Genomic DNA, 25,236 nt, shown 5'->3' with positions numbered 1-25,236 from the left:
GCTCCCTGGTGTAGTGCAACCCGACTGCCCTCTGCATGAGGTGATCTTCTTTCCTTTGTAGGCAGTGGGAGCTGAGGGACCTGTGAGAACTCCATCTTTTCCTCCTCTTTGTAGGCGACGGGAGCTGAGGGACCTGCGAGAACTCCATCTTTTCCTCCTCTTTGTAGGCGGCGGGAGCTGAGTGACCTGCGAGAACTGAATCAGAGGACTCGGGGGTATTTTCCCGGCGGGGGCTCTTCGACGTTTAAGTTAGCACTCTGATTGTAGAGAGCTTTGAAGATGATATTGGAGAAACGAGAGAGCTAGAGAGCAGGGATTACCTCCATTTTTTCCCCTACCCCTCCCCTTTGGGGGGTGAGGTCTTTATATACTGGAGTCCTCGCAGGTTAGGTGGGTGAAAAGCCTCCAAACGGTAAGACTTGTCACATCCCGTCAGAACCAGGGTACAATGGTGAACTCCTCGAGGTCGTCAGGCTGGAGTTTGTATCAGGCGGCCAGGTCGGTGCCTGGGCCAGGTTGTCAGGCGGCGCCTGCGTTAGTCGGCGGGTCGGTGTCTGGGCCAGGTTGTCAGGTCGACGCCTGTGTCAGTCGGCGGATTAATGTCTGGGCCAGGTCGTCAGGTCAGCGCCCGTGTCAGTTGGCGGGTCGGTGTCTAGGCCAGGTCGTCAGGCAGGAGATCTTCTTGCGATATGTCAAACTACTCCTATACCAAGCTACCTTACAAGTGGTGAGCTGCTTAGTGGCGAGCTGCCTATGCAATGCCGAGTTGTCTAAGTTGCCAGGCTATGAGGGTGAGCTGCCTGTGGCGAGCTTTTTATGGCGAGTTGCTAGTGGCAAGCTGCTTATGGCGAGCTGCCTGTGGCAAGCTGCTTATGGCGAGCTGCCTATGGGGAGCTGCCCGTGGCGAGCTGCCTACGGCGAGTTGCTTGTGGCGAGCTACCTGTGGCGAGCTGCCTGTGGCGAGCTGTCAAGAGGCCACACTTAGTTGGCATGAGGTGCCATGTGTCACAATTCCATTGGAGGGCCAAATCTGCCCTCATCAATTGCCCCCCACTCCCGAGCTGAGAGTAACTCAGCGAAGGGAGTAGATTTCTTTTGGTCCGTAAGTCGACGAGCTAGTAAGTGCTGATCCAATTCCTCGTGTGGCCTGTAGGCTTTGGGAGTGACTCGTAGTCTACTCTTCTTTGACTTTTGCCCGTGCTGGAGAGGCGACCGGGCCTTAAGTAGTAATGTAGCCCGTAGGCTTTGGGTGTGACTCGTAGTCTACTCTTTTTTTTACTTTGCCCGTGCCGGAGAGGCGACCGGGTCTTAAGTAGTAATGTAGCCCGTAGGCTTTGGGTGTGACTCGTAGTCTACTCTTTTTTTGACTTTGCCCGTGCCGGAGAGGCAACTGGGTCTTAAGTAGTAATGTAGCCCGTAGGCTTTGGGAGTGACTCGTAGTCTACTCTTTTTTGACTTTGCCTGTGCCGGAGAGGCGACAGGGTCTTAAGTAGTAATGTAGCTCGTAGGCTTTGGGAGTGACTCGTAGTTTACTCTTTTTTTGACTTTGCCCGTGCCGAAGAGGCAACTGGGTCTTAAGCAGTAATGTGGCCCGTAGGCTTTGGGAGTGACTCGTAGTCTACTCTTTTTTTACTTTGCCCGTGCCGGAGAGGCGACCGGGTCTTAAGTAGTAATGTAGCCCGTAGGCTTTGCTTGTGAGGTGTCAAGCTATGTTTGTGCTGCATCAACTTCGTAATGCCGGTCACCCACTCCTACAAGAAGCTACTAGGAGATTGACCTTCGGGAGCAGCACTACCAACTTTAGGTCGCTAGCTCACACGGGAGCCTTGGAAGGCTCGACTGGTAAGGACGCCTATGTAGTCGGTTGGCCGCCAACTCCAGCAGAAGCCATGAAGAGCTTATCTTTGTAGGGGGGACCTTGCAGAGAGGACTGATGAGGCATTATCTGAATTGAAAGTATGGTTGGTAGAGCTACTTAGTCTGTTAGCTCCCTGCATAGTCTTTGAGTTCATAAAAGATGTAAACTATAAAGCGATAGCTTCGATTTCTAAAAAAGTGAGGATTTAGCTTTTTGGAAGAAGAGGACTTAGCTTTTGTAAGATGAGAACTTAGCTTTTTGTAGCGTGTTTCCACAAATGGCGCCAATTGATGTAACCGTTTTTTGGTCACGTACCAATGTTTTGTGATGTAAAAGTTTTTTGGCTAAGTACCTCGTTATTTGACCCGGTGGTGACGTGCCTTGGTGATGAGCTGCTTGGTGGCGAATTGCCTGGTGGCGAGCTCCCTGGTGGCGAACTCCCTTGTGCCGAACTGCTTGGTGGCAAACTGCCTGGTGGCGAACCGCGTGGTGGCGAACTGCCTGGCGAAGAGCTACCTGGTGGCGAACTCCCTACTAGGCGGCCTATGACTTAGAGAATGGTGGAGCTCCCTGGTGCAGCGCAACCCGACTGCCCTCTGCATGAGGTGATCTTCTTTCCTTTGTAGGCAGTGGGAGCTGAGGGACCTGCGAGAACTCCATCTTTTCCTCCTCTTTGTAGGCGGCGGGAGCTGAGGGACCTGCGAGAACTCCATCTTTTCCTCCTCTTTGTAGGTGGCGGGAGCTGAGTGACCTGTGAGAACTGAATCAGAGGACCTGGGGGTATTTTCCCGGCGGGGGCTCTTCGACGCTTAAGTTAGCACTCTGATTGTAGAGAGCTTTGAAGATGATATTGGAGAAACGAGAGAGCTAGAGAACAGGGATTACCTCCATTTTTTCCCCTCCCCCTCCCCTTTGGGGGGTGAGGTCTTTATATAACGGAGTCCTCGTGGGTTAGGTGGGTGAAAAGCCTCCAAACGGTAAGACTCGTCACATCCTGTCAGAACCGGGTACAGTGGTGAACTCCTTGAGGTCGTCAGATTGGCGTTTGTATCAGGCGGCTAGGTCGGTGCCTGGGCCAGGTTGTCAGGGTGGCGCCTGCGTCAGTCAGCGGGTCAGTGTCTGGGCCAGGTCGTCAGGTCAACGCCCGTGTTAGTCGGCGGGTCGGTGTCTTGGCCAGGTCGTCAGGCAGGAGATCTTCCTGCGATACGTCAAACTACTCCTGTACCGAGCTACTCTACAAGTGCGAGTTGCTTAGTGGCGAGCTGCCTAGTGGCGAGCTGCCTATGCAATGCCGAGTTGTCTAAGTTGCCAAGCTATGAGGGTGAGTTGCCTGTGGTGAGCTGCCTGTGGCGAGCTGCTTGTGGCAAGCTGCTTATGGCGAGCTGCCTGTGGTGAGCTGTCAAGAGGCCACACTTAGTTGGCATGAGGTGCCATGTGTCACAATTCCACTGGAGGGCCAAATCTGCCCTCATCAATTGCCCCCCACTCTCGAGCTGAGAGTAACTCAGCAAAGGGAGTAGATTTCTTTTGGCCCATAAGTCGACGAGCTAGTAAGTGCTGATTCATGTGGCCCGTAGGCTTTGGGAGTGACTCGTAGTCTACTATTCTTTGACTTTTGCCCGTGCCGGAGAGGCGACCGGGTCTTAAGTAGTAATGTAGCCCGTAGGCTTTGGGTGTGACTCATAGTCTACTCTTTTTTTGACTTTGCCCGTGCCGGAGAGGCAACTGGGTCTTAAGTAGTAATGTGGCCCATAGGCTTTGGGAGTGACTCGTAGTCTACTCTTTTTTGACTTTGCCCGTGCCGGAGAGGCGACAGGGTCTTAAGTAGTAATGTAGCCCGTAGGCTTTGGGAGTGACTCGTAGTCTACTCTTTTTTTGACTTTGCTCGTGCCGGAGAGGCAACTGGGTCTTAAGCAGTAATGTGGCCCGTAGGCTTTAGGAGTGACTCGTAGTCTACTCTTTTTTGACTTTGCCCGTGCCGGAGAGGCGACCGGGTCTTAAGTAGTAATGTAGCTCGTAGGCTTTGCCTGTGAGGTGTCGAGCTATGATTGTGCTGCATCAGCTTTGTAATGTCGGTCACCCACTCCTACAAGAAGCTACTAGGAGCTCGACCTTCGGGGGCAACACTACCAACTTTAGGTCGCCGGCTCACACGGGAGCCTTGGAAGGCTCGACCGGTAAGGACGCTTATGTAGTCGGTTGGCCGCCAACTCCAGCGGAAGCCACGAAGAGCTTATCTTTGTAGGGGGACCTTGCAGAGAGGACTGATGAGGCATTATCTGAATTGAAAGTAAGGTTGGTAGAGCTACTTAGTCTGTTAGCTCCTTGCATAGTCTTTGAGTTCATAAAAGATGTAAACTATAAAGCGATAGCTTCGATTTCTAAAAAAGTGAGGATTTAGCTTTCTGGGAGAAGAGGACTTAGCTTTTGTAAGATGAGAACTTAGCTTCTTGTAGCGTGTTCCCACAGACGACGCCAATTGATGTAACCGTTTTTTGGCCACGTACTAATGTTTTGTGATGTAAAATTTTTTTGGCTAAGTACTTCGTTATTTGACCCGGTGGTGACGTGCCTTGGTGATGAGCTACTTGGTGGCGAACTGCCTGGTGGAGAACTACCTGGGGGCGAACTGCCTGGTGGAGAACTGCCTGGTGGCGAGCTCCCTTGTGGCGAATTGCTTGGTGGCGAACTGCCTGGTGGCGAACCGCGTGGTGGCGAACTGCCTGGCGAAGAGCTACCTGGTGGCGAACTCCCTACTAGGCGGCCTATGACTTAGAGAATGGTGGAGCTCCCTGGTGCAGCGCAACCCGACTGCCCTCTGCATGAGGTGATCTTCTTTCCTTTGTAGGCAGTGGGAGCTGAGGGACCTGCGAGAACTCCATCTTTTCCTCCTCTTTGTAGGTGGCGGGAGCTGAGGGACCTGCGAGAACTCCATCTTTTCCTCCTCTTTGTAGGCGACGGGAGCTGAGTGACCTGCGTGAACTGAATCAGAGGACTCGAGGGTATTTTCCCGGTAGGGGCTCTCCGACGCTTAAGTTAGCCCTTTGATTGTAGAGAGCTTTGAAGATGATATTGGAGAAACGAGAGAGCTAGAGAGCAGGGATTACCTCCATTTTTCCCCTCCCCCTCCCCTATGGGGGGTGAGGTCTTTATATATCGGAATCCTCGCGAGTTAAGTGGGTGAAAAGCCTCCAACCGGTAAGACTGGTCACATCCCGTCAGAACCGGGGTACAGTGATGAACTCCTTGAGGTCGTCAAGCTGGCGTTTGTATTAGGCGGCCAGGTCGTCAGGCTGGCGTTTGTATCAGGCAACCAGGTCGGTGTCTGGGCCAGGTTGTCAGGGCGGCGCCTGCGTCAGTCGGCGGGTCGGTGTCTGGGCCAGGTTGTCAAGTCGGCGCCTGTGTCAGTCGGCGGGTCAGTGCCTGGGCCTGGTCGTCAGGTCAATGCTCGTGTCAATCGGCGGGTCGGTGTCTAGGCCAGGTCGTCAGGCAGGAGATCTTCCTGTGATACGTCAAACTATTCCTGTACCGAGCTACCCTACAAGTGGCGAGGTGCCTAGTGGCAAGCTGCTTATGGCGAGCTGCCTGTGGCGAGCTGCCTGTGGCAAGCTGCCTGTGGCGAGCTGCCTGTGGCAAGCTGCCTATGGCGAGTTGCCTGTGGCGAGATGCCTACGGCGAGCTGCCTGTGGTGAGCTGTCAAGAGGCCACACTTAGTTGGCATGAGGTGCCATGTGTCACAATTCCACTGGAGGGCCAAATCTGCCCTCATCACTTAGCAAAGTCACAACTTTCACACTGTAACTGAGACAACTCAATAGACTCAAATAAAGCAGGAAACAGACTTTGTAAAGACCGAAAAGACAAATGACCTAATCGGTTATGCCAAAGCATAACCGGACTCACACTCTGAGAAACAAAAGACATCTTCTCAACTGATTCTCCTTGACGGAACCGCTCCCCGAGCAGATAGATTCCATTCGTCTCACGGCCAGTCCCAATCACCTTTTCGTCTCCAAGTCCTGAAAAACACATCGGTCAGGGAAGAAGGTTACTGAGCAGTTCATATGCTTGGTAATACTACTGACTGAAAGAAGGTTAGTATCAAGCTTAGGAACATGCAAGACAGATGACAGGGAGATAGTATCTGATAACTTGATGTCACCCTTCCCAGAAATAGGAACCAGGGAGCCATCAACAATAGATACCTTATCCCTACCAGAAGACAAATGGTAAGTAGTAAACAATGAAGACAAGCTAGTCATGTGATCAGATGCACCTGAGTCGATTACCCAACAAGGTTCAGTAGTACCTGGAGCTGAGGCATGATAGGCTGAAGCTCGAGTACCTAAATGTGCAAAGGTAGATGTAGCAGGGGCTGATGAAGACTGTGGTGGCTTAGCTGAATTTCCAACTTCCTTTTCTAGCTGTATTAGGGCAGCCCGAACTATAGCTAAGGTCTCTAAAGGTGTTCCTTTTGTGCCAGATGAGGATGCTGAATCAGTGTTCACGGCTACATGAGCAATGCCCTTCTTGTTTCTCAACTTCGCAGGAACCAAGTGAGGGTGCAGTTTCCAACATGTTTCTTTTGTATGTTTGGGCTTCTTACAATGTTCACATACCACATCCTTCTTGTCTTCCTTCCTCCCGTCCTTCTCTGAATCACCCCCTGATTTGGGTGTGACCGCTACAAAGGCTGGTGTGGGGGGTTGAGGTTGCATCATAACCTTCCTTATTGTCTCTTCACTGTGTACAAATGAGTATGCCTGAGAGAGAATCACACTGTCTCTAGTCAAAATCTGTTACCGGACAATATCATACTCTGAATTTAGGCCTGCTAGAAACTCAAGTACCTGGTTTGTCTCAACCTGCTTTCTATATATCTGTGCATCTTTGGGACTCTCCCACTCAAGGGTCTCTAAGTGATCAATCTCACGCCACAGGGACTGCAAGGTAGAGAAATATACTGAAACCGGTCTCTCCCTGTTTAAGATTTTTCACTTCACATTTCAATTCATATGCTCTGGAAACATTAAGGGGTTGGGAATAAGTTTCTTTCATAACATCCCATATCTCCTTAGCTGTCTTTGCCCACAAATAATTCCGGCTAATATGAGGCTGCATAGAATTACACAGCCATGTCATAACCAAGTAGTTTTCTTGAATCCACTTGGTATATGTCGGGTCTCCCTTGGGAGGTTCTTTCATATCTCCCAAGAGGTACCCTAATTTACCTCTTCCACCAATAGCCATCATGGCTGATTGGGCCCATTCCAAATAGTTTGGTCCATCAAACTTTACAGTCGTAATCTGACCACCCATCTCAGAAACACTACCATAACTGATGTTCCCAAGGCTGCCTTCTGCCTGATTTTTAAACTCCATTTCTGTCAAGTCTCAAAACAGCACTTGAACTACCAATCACAATAAAAAACAGTATGGGCCTGATCTGTATTCACAGTGTATGTGCACAAAACTGGGATAATTCTGATCTGAAACCAACTAGCCAACACAACAGTAGCTATCCGTAGAGCTCTAACCCCTTAGGACTCTGAAAACAGCTTAAAAAAACTGATATGCTTGGGAAAGTTACGGTTTTAATCAGCCTTTAAAGTGAACAATTCAGTTGCACAATCCAAACAGTACTGCATAGTAGGGTTAATAGGAAACCCTAGAATCTGATCAAACCTACCCGTAAACTTAAGGGCAGCTCTAGGTAGAGCACAAGATTTAGTCAAACCCTAGGGCTTGCCGCAAGACTAATTTCAAACCCTAGAGTAGAGAGAAACACAGTTGAGACAGTTTGGCCTAGGGTTTGCTATAAAGCCCTAGTGAATCGAAGAGAGAACCCTAGAATGGTTCGGCCTTCCCCTCTAGATAGGTCCAACCTATCTTCTCTGATAGAATTTCTCTTAGAAAGTAAACAACTTACAAGGAAAAATGGTTCGCTGCCTTTTAGGGTTACCCGAACCCTAGTCTTCTCTGGTCCTTCGTGACCACCAACACTCTGCAACCCTAGCAAGTCTCCAATAGCTGCTAGAACTTCTAGCGATCTCCAAGAATCAGTCTGCGAACTCCTTTTCAGCTTCCAGTCCTAGGAGATTCTCATGTGGTCGGCTGGTATTATGCTCACATGAGAAACCCTAACTTGGTTCTGATACCATGTAGGTGTTCAAAACTGCTATCAGTCTTGATCACTAAGAAACTTTAGGTTCGATGAGAAGAGAAAGTGAAGAAGAAGTAGAAGAAAGAGTGGTGAGAGAGCAATAGAACACAGGTTACATGAAAGGACATATCTGCCCTTGGTGTTTACATCATAACTGCTAACACAACAACATAAAACTGAAAATTAAATAACAACTAGGAATAACAGAATAACAAATTTACCACAGCTGTGACTAGATACATTCTACCCTACGGACAGAGTGGGATACAGCTGTGGGGCCCACATCAATGTTCTCTACAGAAACTATCAAAGTTGAGTCTGATTGCTCCTTTTGGTTGTTATGACCAATTTTTTGTAAAAGCGGATTAAATTTAATGAGGAAACAGGTCCCAAAATTGAAACCTGGTTCTGTTATAAACTTGAACTTGTTTATAAAAATAGACTTAGATTTAATGAGAAAAGAAAAGAGAAGCGAAGGCAAAAATGTATGGGGAGAAGAAAATTATGAGGCACAGAACCTCCTTTCAATATATAAATTCACGATTTTACATAAAATGACCAAAGAAAAATTATAGAATAAAATTATGATTTTTGCAGCCCCCTGCTAACATGTCTACATGGAAAACTCAGGTTGAAAGAAAAATTATAAAATTGTGGCCTTTTGAATTGTACAATATGCAAACAAATGCGTATCATGCGTGTTGATATTTTAAACCTTCGGTTGCGGTTTAATTCATTGTCTTTGATACTACCATTTAAATCCTTTGGTGCAAATTTAAACATCAACTCGTGATCCTTTTTAATTCAGTTTTGAGAAAAGAAGGCCAAATTGAGTTTGAACTAACTTTCTTATTGTTTGTGGTTGCCATAAGAAAAATAGAAAATAATAGTTAAAATATTATCTTCTTCTAGCTAAAAGGGGAGAAGGGGTAAGGACTGTGGTCTCAGAACTAGAAGCCAAGAGAAGGCTCTGGGGCATGATGGATTTACCATTCAATTTTGCAAACAATTATGGCTGACAACTGCTTAATGGGGGTTTTAATAGCAAATGAGGTGGTGGACTCAAGGTTGGAACAGGGGGCAAAGGGGGCTACTCTGTAACTTCACCGAGGTTCTCTATCCTGATAAATGGAGAATCTGCAGGGTTTTTTAGAAGTTCAAGGGGTCTGTGACAAGAGGACCTGCTTTCCCCTCTTTTATTCATCTGTGTGATGGAGGCTTTGATTTTGATGACAAAGAAGGCAGTGGAGGGTAGAAGGTTGACAGGTTTTCAAGTAAATGAGGGCAGGTTCCATAATCACTCTTTTACAATATGCAAACGACACTATTTTTTATTGAAGAAAATCCTAACCAAGTTCTAAACCTAAGACTCATATTACAAAGAGTATCCCCTTCTTCCCCTATTTCCACTGTTCTAAACCTTCAACTCTTTGTGGGGGGTGTTTTTCTTCAAACTTTCTTTGCAACATGTTGATCAGTCTCTCAGATCTTGGAATTGTTATCTTTTTATTATCATCCTAATTCATTTTGTCTTGATTTGGATTCCTATGAAAATATTCAATTTAGGCCTTGTTCGTTTACAATTTTGTACCTTACCAGGGTAAGTGCACTTACCCAAGTAAATGTTTCCTGGGTAACACTTACCCGGGTAAATTCACTTACCTATGTTCTTTTGATTCCTAGGTAAATTCACTTACCCACCTGGGAGATGGATAAGTTTTACCCGGGCAAGTGAAGTTGATTTTACTGTGGGGCCCAATACTTTTGGCAAAAGAACACTGTAAAGTTGGTCAATGGGAAAGAGATACCCATTGACCAACGTTCCCCCTCTTATTTACTGGTAAATGAACAAGGCCTTAATATGGTTAGAATATGCACTTTTTTGTCATGTCATAAGGGGCTAAGGAGCTGAAACCTTATGGGAACAAAGTAAGGTGACAAGAATAACACCCACATTACCAATCAAAAGAAAAGGCACAACATCCATATTGACCTGTCTCACCATCTGCCTCATCTGGAAGAGAAACCTGTCTTAGTAAATTCAAAGCTTCATTTAATGCATTGTTGAGCTTTACATGCTGTTTTCTTCTTTTTGCATTTTATGAAAAAATTTACTAAAAGTTGTTTTTAAGATGCAAAGTTTCATCTGATGCACTATAGAGTTTTACCTTTTTTTTTTCTCTTGTTAACATCTTATGGAAAAATGTTATGTCCCAGAAACTTGACACACAATTCTCAGACTCACAGCAGAATGCACACAGCTAGAACATCAACAAAAGATCTGGTATTCATTTAGAAGAAAAGAAGAACATTAACAGTTGGTCGGTTCTTCGAGAGACCGCCGGCTCTCCCAATCACTCACAGTATTCTTCACTGAACAAAAGCCTCCCTCCCCCATCCCCCGAGGCCCCTTCTTATACTCTTCTTACAGCATAATTGATTCCCTCAATAAATGCCCAGATGGCCAAGTTATAAATGCCCACACTCTTCTTATTCCTAACTAACATAAGCTATAAATGCCTCAAGACTCTCCTTATTCCCTCTAGCCATAATTGCCCCCATGTTCAATTATTTTCCCCCTTAGCCGAAGGCTGACCTTTCCCCATCCTGGCATACGTAAAGTTAATTGGGGGCCTATCATTACCCGCCGCCCAAAGTCCAACCTTGTCTTCAAGGTTAAAATGAGGAAATTGGTCTCGAAGTAAGTCAAAAGGCTCCCACGAATCTTCAAAATCAGGCAGGTCCTGCCAATAGATAAGCACTTCCGAACCAGTAACTCTAGGCATAGTGGATGGACGCACCCATCGAACGGCCGCAGGTTCCACAAGCATTTCCATATCAACCGTCAGAGTGGAAGGAATCACGAGAGAAGAGATATGATTGCCAATCGCCTTCTTGAGTTGCGAGACATGAAAAACTGGGTGAATCCTTGCATCTGGAGGAAGTTGAAGTTTATAAGCGACAACGCCAATTCTTTCCACAATAGCAAATGGTCCATAAAAATGAGGGGCAAGCTTTTCATTGACTCGGCGAGCTAGAGACTGTTGGCAATAGGGTCGCACTCGCACATACACCAAATCCCCAACATCAAAATTCACATCACGTTGGTTCACATCAGTCGATACGTAAAGTTAATTGGGGGCCTATCATTACCCGCCGCCCAAAGTCCAACCTTGTCTTCAAGGTTAAAATGAGGAAATTGGTCTCGAAGTAAGTCAAAAGGCTCCCACGAATCTTCAAAATCAGGCAGGTCCTGCCAATAGATAAGCACTTCCGAACCAGTAACTCTAGGCATAGTGGATGGACGCACCCATCGAACGGCCGCAGGTTCCACAAGCATTTCCATATCAACCGTCAGAGTGGAAGGAATCACAAGAGAAGAGATATGATTGCCAATCGCCTTCTTGAGTTGCGAGACATGAAAAACTGGGTGAATCCTTGCATCTGGAGGAAGTTGAAGTTTATAAGCGACAACGCCAATTCTTTCCACAATAGCAAATGGTCCATAAAAATGAGGGGCAAGCTTTTCATTGACTCGGCGAGCTAGAGACTGTTGGCAATAGGGTCGCACTCGCACATACACCAAATCCCCAACATCAAAATTCACATCACGTTGGTTCACATCAGTCGAGTCTTTCATCTTTTGTTGTGCACGGCGTAGATGAGCATGCAGCTCCCTAAGTATAGCATCTTGCTGAAGGAGAACAGCTTCAACATCAGCATTAGCTGTAGAGCCAAGCTCATAGCGGATTAATGGAGGAGGATCGCGCCCATAAACCACCTTGAAAGGTGTCATGCCAGCAGTAGTGTGAAAAGAGATATTATAGCTGTATTCTGCCCACGATATCCAAGAAGACCAACGGGAGGGGGAATGATGTGGAAGCGTATTGGGAGTGGCAACAGCAATGATCCGGTGTTCTCATCCTATCCAATTCGACAACAACAGTCTTATCCATTCAACAGATTAGATTAGACTATCTTGTTATTCTTATCTTATTAAGTTAGTAGATTAGATTATCTTATCTTATTAGATTAGGATTAAGAGAGACTTATCTTATTAGATTAGGATTAAGAGAGATTATCTTATCTTATTAGATTAGGATTAAGAGAGATTATCTTATCTTATTAGATTAGGATTAAGAGAGACTTATCTTATCTTATTAGTCTTATCTTATCAAGATAGAGTTGGAGGTCTCCTTATTCAGCAAGGAGTCTCCCTAAGAGCAGGACTCTTGTAATCTCCTATTTAAGGAGCCACTATTATTAAATAAAGGCATCCAAGAATTTCAGTCAAGAGACGAGTTGAGGAGAGTTAGGGTGATCTCTTGGACAAACCACCCCTTAGGTCGCCATGATAGGGTCTGCACACAAAGGCAGGGGCAAGGGGAAGCTAGAGGTTCTCCCTGTGGATCGACCCGTGACGAGATCCTACGCCCGGGCCCATAACATTTTGGTATCAAAGCCGGACGTCATGGGCGATATGGAGCAGCTGTCATCCAAGGTCCACGAATTGGAGCACCGGCTCGTGGAGAACCACGCAGAAATACGAGAAGTCAAGGATGATGTCTGGGAGCTTCATCGCTTGCTAGTCATATTTCTCCAACAGGAAGAGGAGCCCCGAAGGGACGGCAACCACCAACAGCCACCGACCAGATTTGTCGGAATCAGCCGGCGAACGACAGATCGTCGCCCCCGCAGCAATAGTCATTCCTTGGAGTTCCCTTCGTACAACGGCAACGGAGATCCACTGGGATGGCTATACCGCTGCGAACAATTCTTTCGCAATCAGCGAACAAAGGAAAGAGATAAGGTTAGTCTGGCCGTGTTCCATCTAACGGAAGAAGCACAACTCTGGTTCTACCGAATGGAGTAGTCCAATAGGGGATTCCTTTGACGGTGTTTCCCGACACCCATTCTGAATTCGAGCTTGAGGACAAGCTCGTAGTCCAATAGGGGAGTAATGATGTGGATGCGTATTGGGAGCAACAACAACAATGATCCGGTGTTCTCATCCTATCCAATTCGGCAACAACAGTCTTATCCATTCAGCAGATTAGATTAGACTATCTTGTTATTCTTATCTTATTAAGTTAGTAGATTAGATTATCTTATCTTATTAGATTAGGATTAAGAGAGACTTATCTTATCTTATCAGTCTTATCTTATCAAGATAGAGTTGGAGGTCTCCCTAAGAGCAGGACTCTTGTAATCTCCTATTTAAGGAGCCACTGTTATTGAATAAAGGCATCCAAGAATTTCAGTCAAGAGACGAGTTGAGGAGAGTTGGGGTGATCTCTTGGACAAATCACCTCTTAGGTCGCCACGATAGGGTCTGCACGCAAAGGCAAGGGCAAGGGGAAGCTAGAGGTTCTCCCTGTGGATCGACCCGTGACGAGATCCTATGCTCAGGCCCATAACAGGGAATCAGCCGCAAAGCATCGCAAATAAGTCTCTAAACAACGATTAACCACCTCCGACTTTCCATCTGTCTGAGGATGGTAAGCTGAACTACGACGCAATTCTGAACCTTGTAGGGTAAAAAGATCTCGCCAAAAGAAACTCATAAAGACTTTATCACGATCAGACACAATTGATCGGGGAATGCCATGTAAACGGTCTATGTTGTGAAAGAAGGTTTGAGCAACCATGAGAGTTGAGAAAGGATGACTGAGAGGGATAAAATGGGCATACTTGGAGAGACGATCGACCACCACCATAATTGTATCAAATCCCTTCGACTTAGGAAGAGCCTCAATAAAGTCCATGGCAATATCCTCCCAGATCTGTTCAGGAACGGGTAAAGGTTGTAAAAGGCTAGCAGGGGACATGGCTTCATATTTATTGCGTTAACACACATCACAGGCCTGCACAAACTCCTGGACAGAACGCTTTATCCCCTGCCAGTAAAATTCAGTTGCTATTCGCCGATATGTCCGGCGGATACCAGCGTGACCTCCCACAACTCCATAATGAAACTCTTTAAGTAAGAGGGGAATAAATGGGGAAGAAGCCAGCAGAACCAATTTACCATGATAACGAAGGTGATCTCCAACTAAAGAGTAGGCGGGATGGGCAGCCGGATCATGCTGTATGGCATGCTTAATGTTGACCAGAAAAGGATCAGCATCAACTTGCTCCTTAAGGTCATCAAAATCAAGAAAAATAGGGACTGTAAGAGAATTTAAGTGCATTTCAGCAGGAACTCTGGAGAGAGCATCAACCACGGTATTATCGGTACTTGGTTTGTATTGAATCTCAAAATCATAATTCACAAGCTTAAGGAGCCACTTATGATGCTCACCTTCGACAACCCGCTGCTCCAACAGATACTCAAGACTACGCTAGTCGATATGAACAATAAAGCGTCTTCTAAGAAGATAGGGGCGCCATTTTTTAATGGCAAAGACAATAGCCATTAGTTCCCGCTCGTAGACAGATTTTGATTGTTTTGCATTAATACCGCACCGAGACCTACACCAGATGCATCTGCCTCGATCAAGAAGGGCTAGGAAAAATCCGGAAGGGCCAACATAGGTACGGTCATCATAGCCCGTTTCAACTCCTGAAATGCATTCTCAGCTTTCGCATTCCATGAGAAGGCATCCTTTTTAAGCTGCTGCGTCAATGACCATGCTATTTTACTATAGTTACGCACAAAACGATGATAATAGCCTGCAAGTCCCAAAAAACCGTGAAGAGCTTTAAGTGAAGATGGTTGAGGCCAATCAACCATGGCCTAGATTTTAGAAGGATCGACAAAAAACCAGCCGCACTAATAATATGACCCAGGTATTCCATGCTAGACTAAGCAAAGATACATTTCTTTGAGTTGGCAAAGAGACGGTGGGCGTGCAACACAGAGAAGACCTGTCGAAGATGATTCAAATGGGCAGCTTCGGAAGCACTATAAACCAGAATATCATCAAAAAATACCAGCATAAAGCGACAGAGGAAATCATGGAAGACAGTATTCATCAATGACTGGAAAGTCGAGGGCGCATTGGTGAGACCGAAGGGCATGACAAGGAATTCGTAATGGCCCTCGTGGGTGTGAAATGCAGTCTTGGGAATATCCTCACTGCGGACCCGAACCCGATGGTAGCCCGATTTAAGATCAATTTTGCTGAAAATAGAAGCACCATGAAGCTCATCGAGAAGTTCTTCGATAACCGGAATGGGGAATTAATCTGGAACCGTAGCACAGTTAAGGGCTCTGTAATCCACACAAAAATGCCAACTTCCGTCTTTTTTCTTGACTAAAAGGACCGGGCTCGAGTAGGGGCTTGTACTTGGCTGAATAATACCCGCAACCAACATCTCAGAGACAAGGTGTTCAATTTCATCTTTCTGGAACTGAGGGTATCTGTAAGGACAAACAGAGATAGGGGAAGTGCCCTCCTGCAAGACAATGGCATACTCCGTAGCCCATGTAGGGGGTAAGCTTGTAGGCATATCAAAGAGAAGGGTCACCTTGCAATTTCACACGGACACCTCCCAAATTGAGCTTCATAGACATGTTGCCCCAATTCATCACTAAGTCCCCGAGGGATGCTAACCAAGGAAAACCAAGAATGACATCCGTAGAGCCCAACTTTAAAGGAAAGAAATCAGCAATGACATCCAATTCAGGTAAGTTGAGGCAAACCTGACGGCAGACTCCAGAAGTTCTCACCTCATCGCCATTCCCCATCTGAACTCCAAACTCGTGTGTAGGAGTGCAGGGTAATTTCAATTCTTCCACTAAAGCTTTGGAGATAAAGTTGTGGGATGCACCCAAGTCTACCAATATGATCACCTCACGTGACAAAATGCGTCCATGCACCTTAAGGGAATTGGACGCACACAATCCAACAAGAGACGAAACACAAAGCATGGCTGATTCTGGAGCCAGAGCAATTTCAGTGTCCCCGGAAGTGCTGTCCAAATTAGACGCATCAGAAGTAATTTCCTCCACATCATCTTGAACCCATAAAACCTGAAGTGATTTTTGAGCACAACGATGTCCAGACTGTATTTCTCGTCGCAATGGAAGCAGAGACCCTTCACACGTTTCTGTTGCATCTCTTTATCAGTCATCTTTTTGAAAGCAGGAGGTGGGGCCTTAATAATAGGGACTGATGAAGAAGGAGGAATCGCGGCACATGCAGGTCGGGTGACAGCAGAAGTAGTCACTTGCGAAACCCATGAGTTAAAGTGAGTTCCAGAGGGGGACGTTGTGGGCCCACGAGGAAATAAACCTGATTGATAAGCCCATAAGGCCTGATTCTTCTCCTCAATTTTCTGGGCCGCAACCATTTTCTTGATCAACCCAAGGGGTTCCATCTGTCAGAGTTCGGCCTGGATATCTGGGCGCAACCCATTAACAAAGGCTGCTTCAAGGACTGATTCCGACAGGTCACATAAGGGAGCGGAGAGCACCTCGAATTGGCGACGATATTCCTTAACAGTAGTGGATTGATGTAACGATAGAAGCTGCTCCTACAAATTTCCCTCTTGAGTCGATCGAAAACGTTCAAGGAGGAGCTCCTTGAATTCTGCCCAACTACAAAAAGGTCGCCGACCATCTTCCCAATAATACCACGCCAATGCATTACCCTCTAAACAGACCACGGCCGCACGCAGACGCTCCACCGGAAGCAAGCCATTAATCTCAAAATAGCACTTCGCGCAAAAAAGCTAGCCGTCTGGATTTTCCCCATCAAAAACAGGTAACTCCAACTTTAGAGGAAGTGAATCAGAAGTATGTTCCGACACCGACATTGAAGAAGACGTCGGGAAAGCTGCACTCTTCCCTTTGTCAGCCGCACGACTTGATGCGATTAAAGGAGGAGCAATGTCAGTTGTAGACAAAGGAGCTGAAAAGGTCTGTTGCTGAAGCAACGGATCAAAACGTCTTACCAGATCTTGAACGCCTTCTTCCAGAGACGAGATCTTCGAAAGTCCAGCTGCTACCTTTTCTGGATTGAGTCGCTGAATCTCATTACGTAAGCCATCCATCTCCACACGAAGTTCAGAATGCAGAGAAGTCAAGCGTTCTTCGAAACCCTCCACCTGCGATGCCACTTCCTTAGCTGTCACCATGGCCGAGGAAAGACAGGCTCTGATACCACTGTTATGTCCCAGAAACTTGACACAATTCTCAGACTCACAGCAGAATGCACACAACTAGAACATCAACAAAGGAACCGGTATTCATTCAGAAGAAAAGAACATTAACAGTTGGTCGGTTCTTCGAGAGACCGCTGGCTCTCCCAGTCACTCACAGTATTCTTCACTCAACAAAAGCCTCCCTCCTCCATTCCCAAGGCCCCTTTTTATACTCTTCTTAAAGCATAACTGACTCCCTCAATAAATGCCCAGCTGGACAAGTTATAAATGCCCCCACTCTTCTAATTCCTAGCTGACATAGCTATAAATGCCTCAAGATTCTCCTTATTCCCCCCAGCCATAATTTCCCCCCTTAGCCGAAGGCTGACCTTTCCCCTTCTGGCATACGTAAAGTTAATTGGGGGCCTATCGAAAAACTAGTTCACTTAAACACCAATCTAAGATGTGCAAGTGTGCAACACTTTTACATCTCTGAAAAAAGCCTTACCTATTCATTAATCCATTTAAGCATTATTGATCAGAAAAAAAAAAGAAAATTAATTCTCTATCCATGGACTTATTTGTTGCCTATTTTTGTATTATGCAGACTTCAGCAATACAAACTGGTTGAGATGAAGCTTCTTGCTCAGCAGAGGGATCTTCAGGTGCATTATCGTCTCTTCTTGGTTTGGCTTATTGATATTCAAACTTGCCATATTTACATCCATGGAACAAAACTCATCTAAGCTGACTTGATTTTTTGCTTATTGGGTTGATATCCACATCTTGTTACAGCTTTAGGTTGAATGAGAAACAGCAAGATGATAATCTTAATTTTTAACTCTGTTTCAGCATTTTGTTGTTTAAATTCATAAATTTTAAATCAGCTTATGCACATGTTTATATAATTACATATATTACTTTGTTGTTGGGCTTTAAGTTAAATGATGAAATTGACTTTGAATTGAATGTTGGAGTAACTAAGAAAAGCTTCTTTTAAGTTTTCATCCTAATAAGCGTAATAGGCAAATACCTCAAGTTAGATGATCTCATTACATTTTCAAATCAAGCCAAACTTTGTATTTTGTTTTTATATATTCTTTACTGTTTCTTGTGAGTTCCATGCATTTGATCCAGACCTGTTTCATGTGAGTACCAGGCAAAGATACCTGACATCGAGAAGTGCTTAGATATAGTTGCCACATTGCAAGCTAAGAAGGGCACTGGTGAGGTTCGTTTTTCATAACTGTTTTTTCTATGTCCCTCTGCTCGATTATCTAACAATCTGATGCTTCTATCTAATATCTTATCCTATAAACCTATGTCTATCTCAGTTTTCTTTTTCATAACTATTCCCCCCTGCCAAGTCCAGTATACGTGTGACTACTAAAATCTCATATTTTGAGGGTAAGATTTAGAACGAATGGTAAATTTTTTCATACTTGATAAATTTGATATACTCAGCTACAAGTTATTTTAGCCGTCCTTTTCTCCTTTCTTGGAAAACTAATTTAATTATTTAATTTTGTTTGTATTTCTACAATTCTACATTTAATTTGTTCATTTTGTCAATTAGTGCATTATTGTATGAGGAAAAATATAAAAATTAAACTTAGAAAAAGTATGCCCTCCAAATGCTTAGCAATGATTCTCCAACTCGTCAAGTCCGTCTCGTACCCATGTCACCCACATCCATGTAACACTGTTGGAGGGGAAACTTTTAAAGGTTAGGAGACAAATACCTTCAGGTGCAAATATGAATGTGGACAATTTAACTGAAAATGCTAATGCATATTACACATTTGAGCTGCCAATCCCTTTGGCTTGATCCTAAAATGGCCATAATCCATAACCCATCAAAATTATGGATTAAGGCTCTGAACTATAAACTTTAAAGAAAAGAATATTTACTGGTGTCCATTATTAGGACTATTCTTTAATGAAATTGTTTTATATTTCTAATTATGTTGTTTTCTGATGTCCACTATTAGGACTATGCTGCAAGTAACAAGATAGGCTTGCTGTTTCTTTTTGTCACTTAGTTGACCACTTCAGACTACATATTCTTTGGTCTTGATTTGCTCTTTTAGAGCCTTTTACTTGCACCAAGTCAATCCTAAACACTGGTCATATGCACTTGACCAAACCATCCCAGTCAAATTTTCCTCATCATATAATTAATTGGAGCTATTCTTAATCACAAATAAGTTACACAATACTTTAATGTTTTTTATTTTTTTTTCCGCTACTAACTTTAATGTTTTATAGAAGTGTAGAACTTTACTACTAGAGTTAATTTGGTGCCAAGGGAAGTTTATGGCATGAAATTGTCAGATTTATTAGTTCATCTCTACTTTTCCAGATGTATAATCTTTCCAGTCAATGAAACTGTTTGGCATTGGCTTATAAATTCTCCCAGTCCAGTACATCTAGAGTCGTTGTAATCTACTTTTGTTTTATCAATGTAATGGCTAGGATAAAAAATTCAACATGCATCAGCAGATCTCCGAAACCTGAAATAAAGGTGGTGTTTTGGATTTTGAGTGGTTTCAGGGGGTAGGCAGGCCTAAGATCGACCCTCTGAAGCAAGTTTGAAAAAAAAAAGAAAAAAAAAACTACAAAAAGTTATTAAGTATTGTAACACCCAATACACCTGTTTGTGTGCATCAGGTGTATCAATACTTTGAACCATGGGTTATGGATAATGGATCACAGTTTCATCATCAGTTGCAGTATTGGATAAAATCAAATCAAGTTTATAGATCCCCAAAACTCCAGAATTTTTTTTAAACTTCATAAAAACATTCTGGGTTCTGTTAAAATAGTTTAAATCAGCCAAAATGCTTGAACACTGAAAATGGCAAAATTGTCTAGAAATTTGAATTTGAAATGTATTTTCTGGTAGAGGTGCAACTTGGGTGGCATGGGTTGAGGTTTTGTTATATCTTGAATGGGCCCAGCCAAAGGGTCCAGGCCTGATGCAGAATATGTTTTTACATATTACACTTAGGATTGGAGACCAAGAGATAGCTCAATGTGACCTTTTCTATTACATTGGTTCAATAATTCTTATTTTTTTCATTTGGTAAGCCTTGATTCAATAATTCATAACAAGGAGGAAGAGATTGAGGAGGATGTTGCCATAGAATTAAAGTAGGATGAGCAAAATGGAGGGGTGCATCCAGAGGCTTATGTAGGCAAATGCCAGTTGGGTTAAAAGAAAAATTCTACAAAACAGTTGTAAGGCTGGTAATGCTATATGGAGCAAGGTGTTGGGCAGTCAAGAAACAATAATGTCCAAAAAACAAGTGTGGCAGAAATGTATATGGATGAGTGTTAAAGGTAGAAGGATAGAATCACGAATGAAGTCATTCAAAGGAACCTAGGAGTAGCTCCAATAAGTGATGAAACCAGAGAAAGTAGACTAAGGTGATTTGGTCATATGCATAGGAGACCATCTATAGCACCCATAAGAACAGATCTATTGCATGTCGAAGGGGCTTGAAGACTGTCTAAGATGGTTGGCTACATGAATTCTGTTTCACCATTCCTCTCTATTTGGGCCCCTTTTAGCATAGCTTAATGTAAGTGTAATTTATCCAAGACATCAGACGCTATAACCCAAGTAAGATATCCTGGAACTCTAGTCATTTTCACTCCTGTCAGCCTGTAAATTCGACCTTATGTGGGCTGAAAACTTCCTAATAACTCAAGTTGTGTGTGCTACTATTACCTGTTTTGGTTTATTTGATTTGCATAACTCCTCACGTAGTACATCAGCTGCTTTCTGTGCTTCCACAAGATGTCAAATTTTTAGCATTGGTTTAAGTTTTTGTTTTGTGTTATCTACTTCTCTTGTGGCATTTGTTTTGTAAGAATCAGTTATTTGTTCCATCATTAGACTTTTCCAGGTAACATGAGGTCCCGTTCTTTTTATTTTGCTGGATGTAACAAGCTACCTCTTTTCTTAGCACCACATGGTTTGCATCCATTTTCCCGGCTTAGGTGTCATCTGGTTCTTAAAGTATTCCTGTAAAGCTGCCTGGTGGACCCACTTTCTACTTCATAAAAGTTAGAACTGGTCTAATTCTGCATCATTAAAGTTGCACAAAGCTTCTATAATGACCTCTTTTTTGGCGGCTATTTTTTGCATTGTTAAACGATCAGGGCCCATATCAGGTGGGCTGTGGCTAAGTGCCCCAATTTTGATTCTATCTTGGTCCATCATCATGCATCAAAGTATGATTTCCCGTAGTATGTCGTGTATCAAGTTCAGCAAGTTTCATTTCTCTTCGATAATTGGATGCAGGCGCTGATTGCTGATTTTGAAGTATCTGAAGGCATATATTCACGGGCACGCATCGAGGACACAGATTCTGTCTGTCTATGGCTTGGAGCAAATGTCATGCTGGAGTACTCATGCGACGAGGTCTGTCAATTGTAACTGGAAACACTACTAACATTTATTTTTCTGGTCACATGGCAGCAAGCCTAAATTAAATTATCTGCAGGCTACTAATCTTCTACAAAAGAATCTAGAAAACGCAAAAGCGAGCTCGGAAGTCCTTGTTGATGATCTCCATTTCCTAAGGGACCAAGTGACGGTAACTCAGGTACTTCATCTTAACCCACATGGTCTTTAACTTCTATCTACATTGTCAATTTGTCATGATGGACGCTAAGGAGTTTATTTGTTGGCTAAATAATTCTCTATTGGTCAGGTTACAATTGCTCGGGTTTATAATTGGGATGTTCATCAGCGCAGAAGCAAGCAAGCTGCTGCAGCTGCTGCAAAAGACTCCTGAAGTGAAGGTCCTACCATGAGAGGCTGATCTGGCTTTTCTGGTCATTAATGTGTTGTTCAATCAAAAGTCATGTTTTCTTTGTCTAGGGCTAATGGGTTATCATCCCTTGCACCTAATTCATTGCAATATCTATAAAATGAGATTTCTTGCCCGTTTGATCTGGTCCCATGTTCTGTTTGGCCAAGAGATTTATATAACAAACAAGAAATCAAGAACCAGTTTGGATTTATCAGGTTGGGCTTTAAGCGAACTTCAATGTACTTGTATTTTTAAAGTTTAGTGTAACTTGAGGCTTACGGATGCACTTAATGCTGTGTAACCTGTTGATGTTTCACTGAAATAGATTTATAGAAGAGCGGATTAGATTCCATGGTTGAATTTGACTGAAACCACCACCATAAATCAGACCAACTGTCGGGGAGCTTCTTTTCAACGTTTGAATTCTTGTTCCAGTGGAGAAAATGGTAGGACCACAGGAAGCTTCTTTACTGACAATTCTGGGTGGGTCTCACCCAACAAAGCGACACATGGTCAGCATGGGGGGGCGTTTGGTAAGTGAATTCATATCATACGGCATCTAGCCCTGCTCCACGACAAGTTCGACTAATCACATGATCTTTGTGCTGAAAGTATCTTCTAGTCTCAAAGCTGCAGCTTATTGATTCCTGGTATTTTTCATGTGCTCTTGTATCAGCCTTCCCAGTAGAGAGTCCAACTCTGGGATGGTCCAAGGCCCAAAGTTTAATACATCATAATTAAGTAGAGAGAGAGTGTGAGAGCCCCATATCCAATTATCCACATGAAAAGAAAGTCTAGCAACCACCTCTCTTATACATAGCTCATGTATGAAGAAGAATGGAGTGAAAGGTGTTTGAGTAATGTTTCAAGAGAGTCAAGACTTGGCACATAGACTAGAGAGAATAGAAAGATGCATCATGCATGATTACTAGCCATTAGATGTTGAACAAGGAAAAGAAGACATATTCATATAATATATATATATATTATCTGGAACTGGTTGTACACAGAATAAAAGAGGCAGAGCATATGGACAAATGGCAAAGAGACAAGGGCATCAAGACCCACTATCCAGTCAAGTCTAACAGAGACTTTTCCCAAAGTCAAACGTCGTTGGGATCATCACCATCGTTGTATTTTTAATCCCTTAGATTGCCTCCGTCCCGTGATCGTGTTTAATATGTGAGACCTAGCCTCATTCCATCATGGCCCCCACTGCTTCCTTTGTCATGTCTTGTCCCACCACCCAAAACACAAAACCCATATCTCTCTCTCTCTCACTCTCACTATGCTGAGTGCTGACATTCTGATTTACTAGGAAACAAAGAAAAAGAAGTTGAAGGTAATTAAACGCTTGGAACAGTCGTTTCCCTGGATCCGTGTCTCTTCAATAACATAAAATTTTGGACCTTCTGCTGCCTTTCTTCTCATCTAATAAATTAACCACCGCTTAACCTTTATCAAGAGAATATAAAATGAAAAAAATAAATAAATGCATAAATGGAATAAACACAACACAGTAGTGGAAGGCGGATTCAACGTTATCCAAGGCTGATTCTTGTCGTTGCCTGCAAAATATTAAATCATGTTGTCCTTTTTTTTTTGTATTTGACTGCGGGAAAACCTTGCATTATTATTATATAGAGTTGCTGACTTCCAGTTATGTCATGTGCCATCCTCCTCATTCATCCCTGCTTTTAATTTCAAATATGGCGTCATCGTTTATTATATCTATCAAAACTTAGAATATCTTTCAATGTGAATTTTTTAGAGGGATAATTTATGATGTTGGAAAGACATGATACTAGAAAGGTTTTGATTAATTATAATCTCTGTGAATTTTGATGAAAATTCATCTGATTGGTTATTATTTTTATGATGTCGATTAATTGATGGATTATGATTGATTGATTCATCTGATATCATTGCCTAACCCTTTTTTATAAAGAAAATGTATAATAAACAAGCGACTTGGGAAATTATTTCTTGCTGATGCTCAAAGTCAACAATCTCCATCTTTCCTATTCAAGTCAAGTCATTCACGCTTAAACCAACTGCCACTATAGTGGGCTGTCTCTCTCTCTCTCATGTTGTCAGGCTAACTTATATAGGAGCCTATGACAGTGTGATCAATGCCTTTGACATAAATATTAAATACAATTGTGGTTGGGTAAGTCTAATGGCATCAAATAACCCTTTTGACTGAGCATGATCGATGTTTGCCCTAGATGCTCCATTTATAGCAAACCACTTTCAAATGTGAATAAATGTTAATTTCAAGTTCGATTTCAGTCAGGGCAAAGTCTATTCGAGCAGTTTTTATTGCATTGCATTAAAAATATCGTCGTACTTAAAAAGATATTTCAAATACAAAGTTGCAAAAGGATGTTAGAAAAGTGTAGGCACAAATATATCCTGATAGGAGTCGATCTCATTAATTTCTCCTTGTCAATTTTTACAGCATCTACTGCTGTCTACTCTGCAATTTAATTGGGGTAAAAGAAAATTAATCAAGGGAAGATGTTATTTTTCACGATAAATATAAAGGCAGAAAAGCTTTTAAATCTCTTATTATCGTACTAGCACGAGTAGAAGAAGTGTAACTCTCATATAGAGAATCATGCATAGTATGAATATGATGATCTTCACCCTCTTTCATACTTAGCTTTAAATGTTAAAGGGGGACCATATATTAAGTTACGAACACGGGAGTAGTGGACCGTCGACCAAGGACCCACGTTAGCTTTTCCTACAAACAAACACAGACACACACTCTTCAGTTCAAAGTTCAAACTTGAAAACGTTGGGAGATTTGACCAGGACAGACCAGCATGGTGTTTGGTCGGGACACCACCATCCATCCGTAGCCAACTGCTAGCCAGTAGCCACTGGGCCAGTGGGGCATCCTCCGCCGGTACGTACGTACTTGAGAGTTGAGAAAACTCTACGTTCACTAAAACTTAGGGCTTTGGCCTTTGGTTTTGACTCCAACTCCTGCTGGAGATCGGATCACTGCATTCTTCTTCCAACCATGAACCACCTTTGAGTCTAGACAATGCCAACTTGCTTTTTTGTTCGACTTCACATGGCACCCCACAGCACATCCCAACGTGTATCGAAAATATCTCCCGATGACAAATACGCATGGGAGATATTCTCAATGCATGAAGAGATGTGCATGTAGGGCAAGCGCTATGAGGGCTGATGTGATCTCATTATTTCTCACACCAAAGCTGAAAAAAGAGTAATAATATTTTATTTATTTATTTTTGTCCCTTCTCAACCTCCCAAATTCATTAGTCAAT

The 25,236-nt window shown here is 43.6% G+C and overlaps 1 protein-coding gene across 1 annotated transcript in view; it reads left to right on the top strand.

Moving 5' to 3' along the window:
• The window catches only part of PFD3 (prefoldin 3), a 28,581-nt gene extending 6,359 nt beyond the window's left edge, over positions 1 to 22,222 (top strand). The window contains exons 2-6 of the mRNA XM_088975124.1: positions 17,716 to 17,773; positions 18,268 to 18,339; positions 21,418 to 21,537; positions 21,620 to 21,721; positions 21,830 to 22,222. Of these exons, the coding sequence (XP_088831250.1) occupies positions 17,716 to 17,773; positions 18,268 to 18,339; positions 21,418 to 21,537; positions 21,620 to 21,721; positions 21,830 to 21,913 (436 nt within the window). The 3' untranslated portion in view covers positions 21,914 to 22,222. The remainder of the gene's footprint in view (positions 1 to 17,715; positions 17,774 to 18,267; positions 18,340 to 21,417; positions 21,538 to 21,619; positions 21,722 to 21,829) is intronic.
• The last annotated feature ends 3,014 nt before the right edge of the window (positions 22,223 to 25,236 follow it).

Source organism: Nelumbo lutea, chromosome 3 (assembly GCF_056320005.1).
Source record: "Nelumbo lutea isolate HS-2025 chromosome 3, American lotus-T2T, whole genome shotgun sequence".
NCBI classification, from domain to species: domain Eukaryota; kingdom Viridiplantae; phylum Streptophyta; class Magnoliopsida; order Proteales; family Nelumbonaceae; genus Nelumbo; species Nelumbo lutea.
Note: the sequence above shows the minus strand (reverse complement) of the source record. Positions and strands in the feature narration are given on the sequence as shown.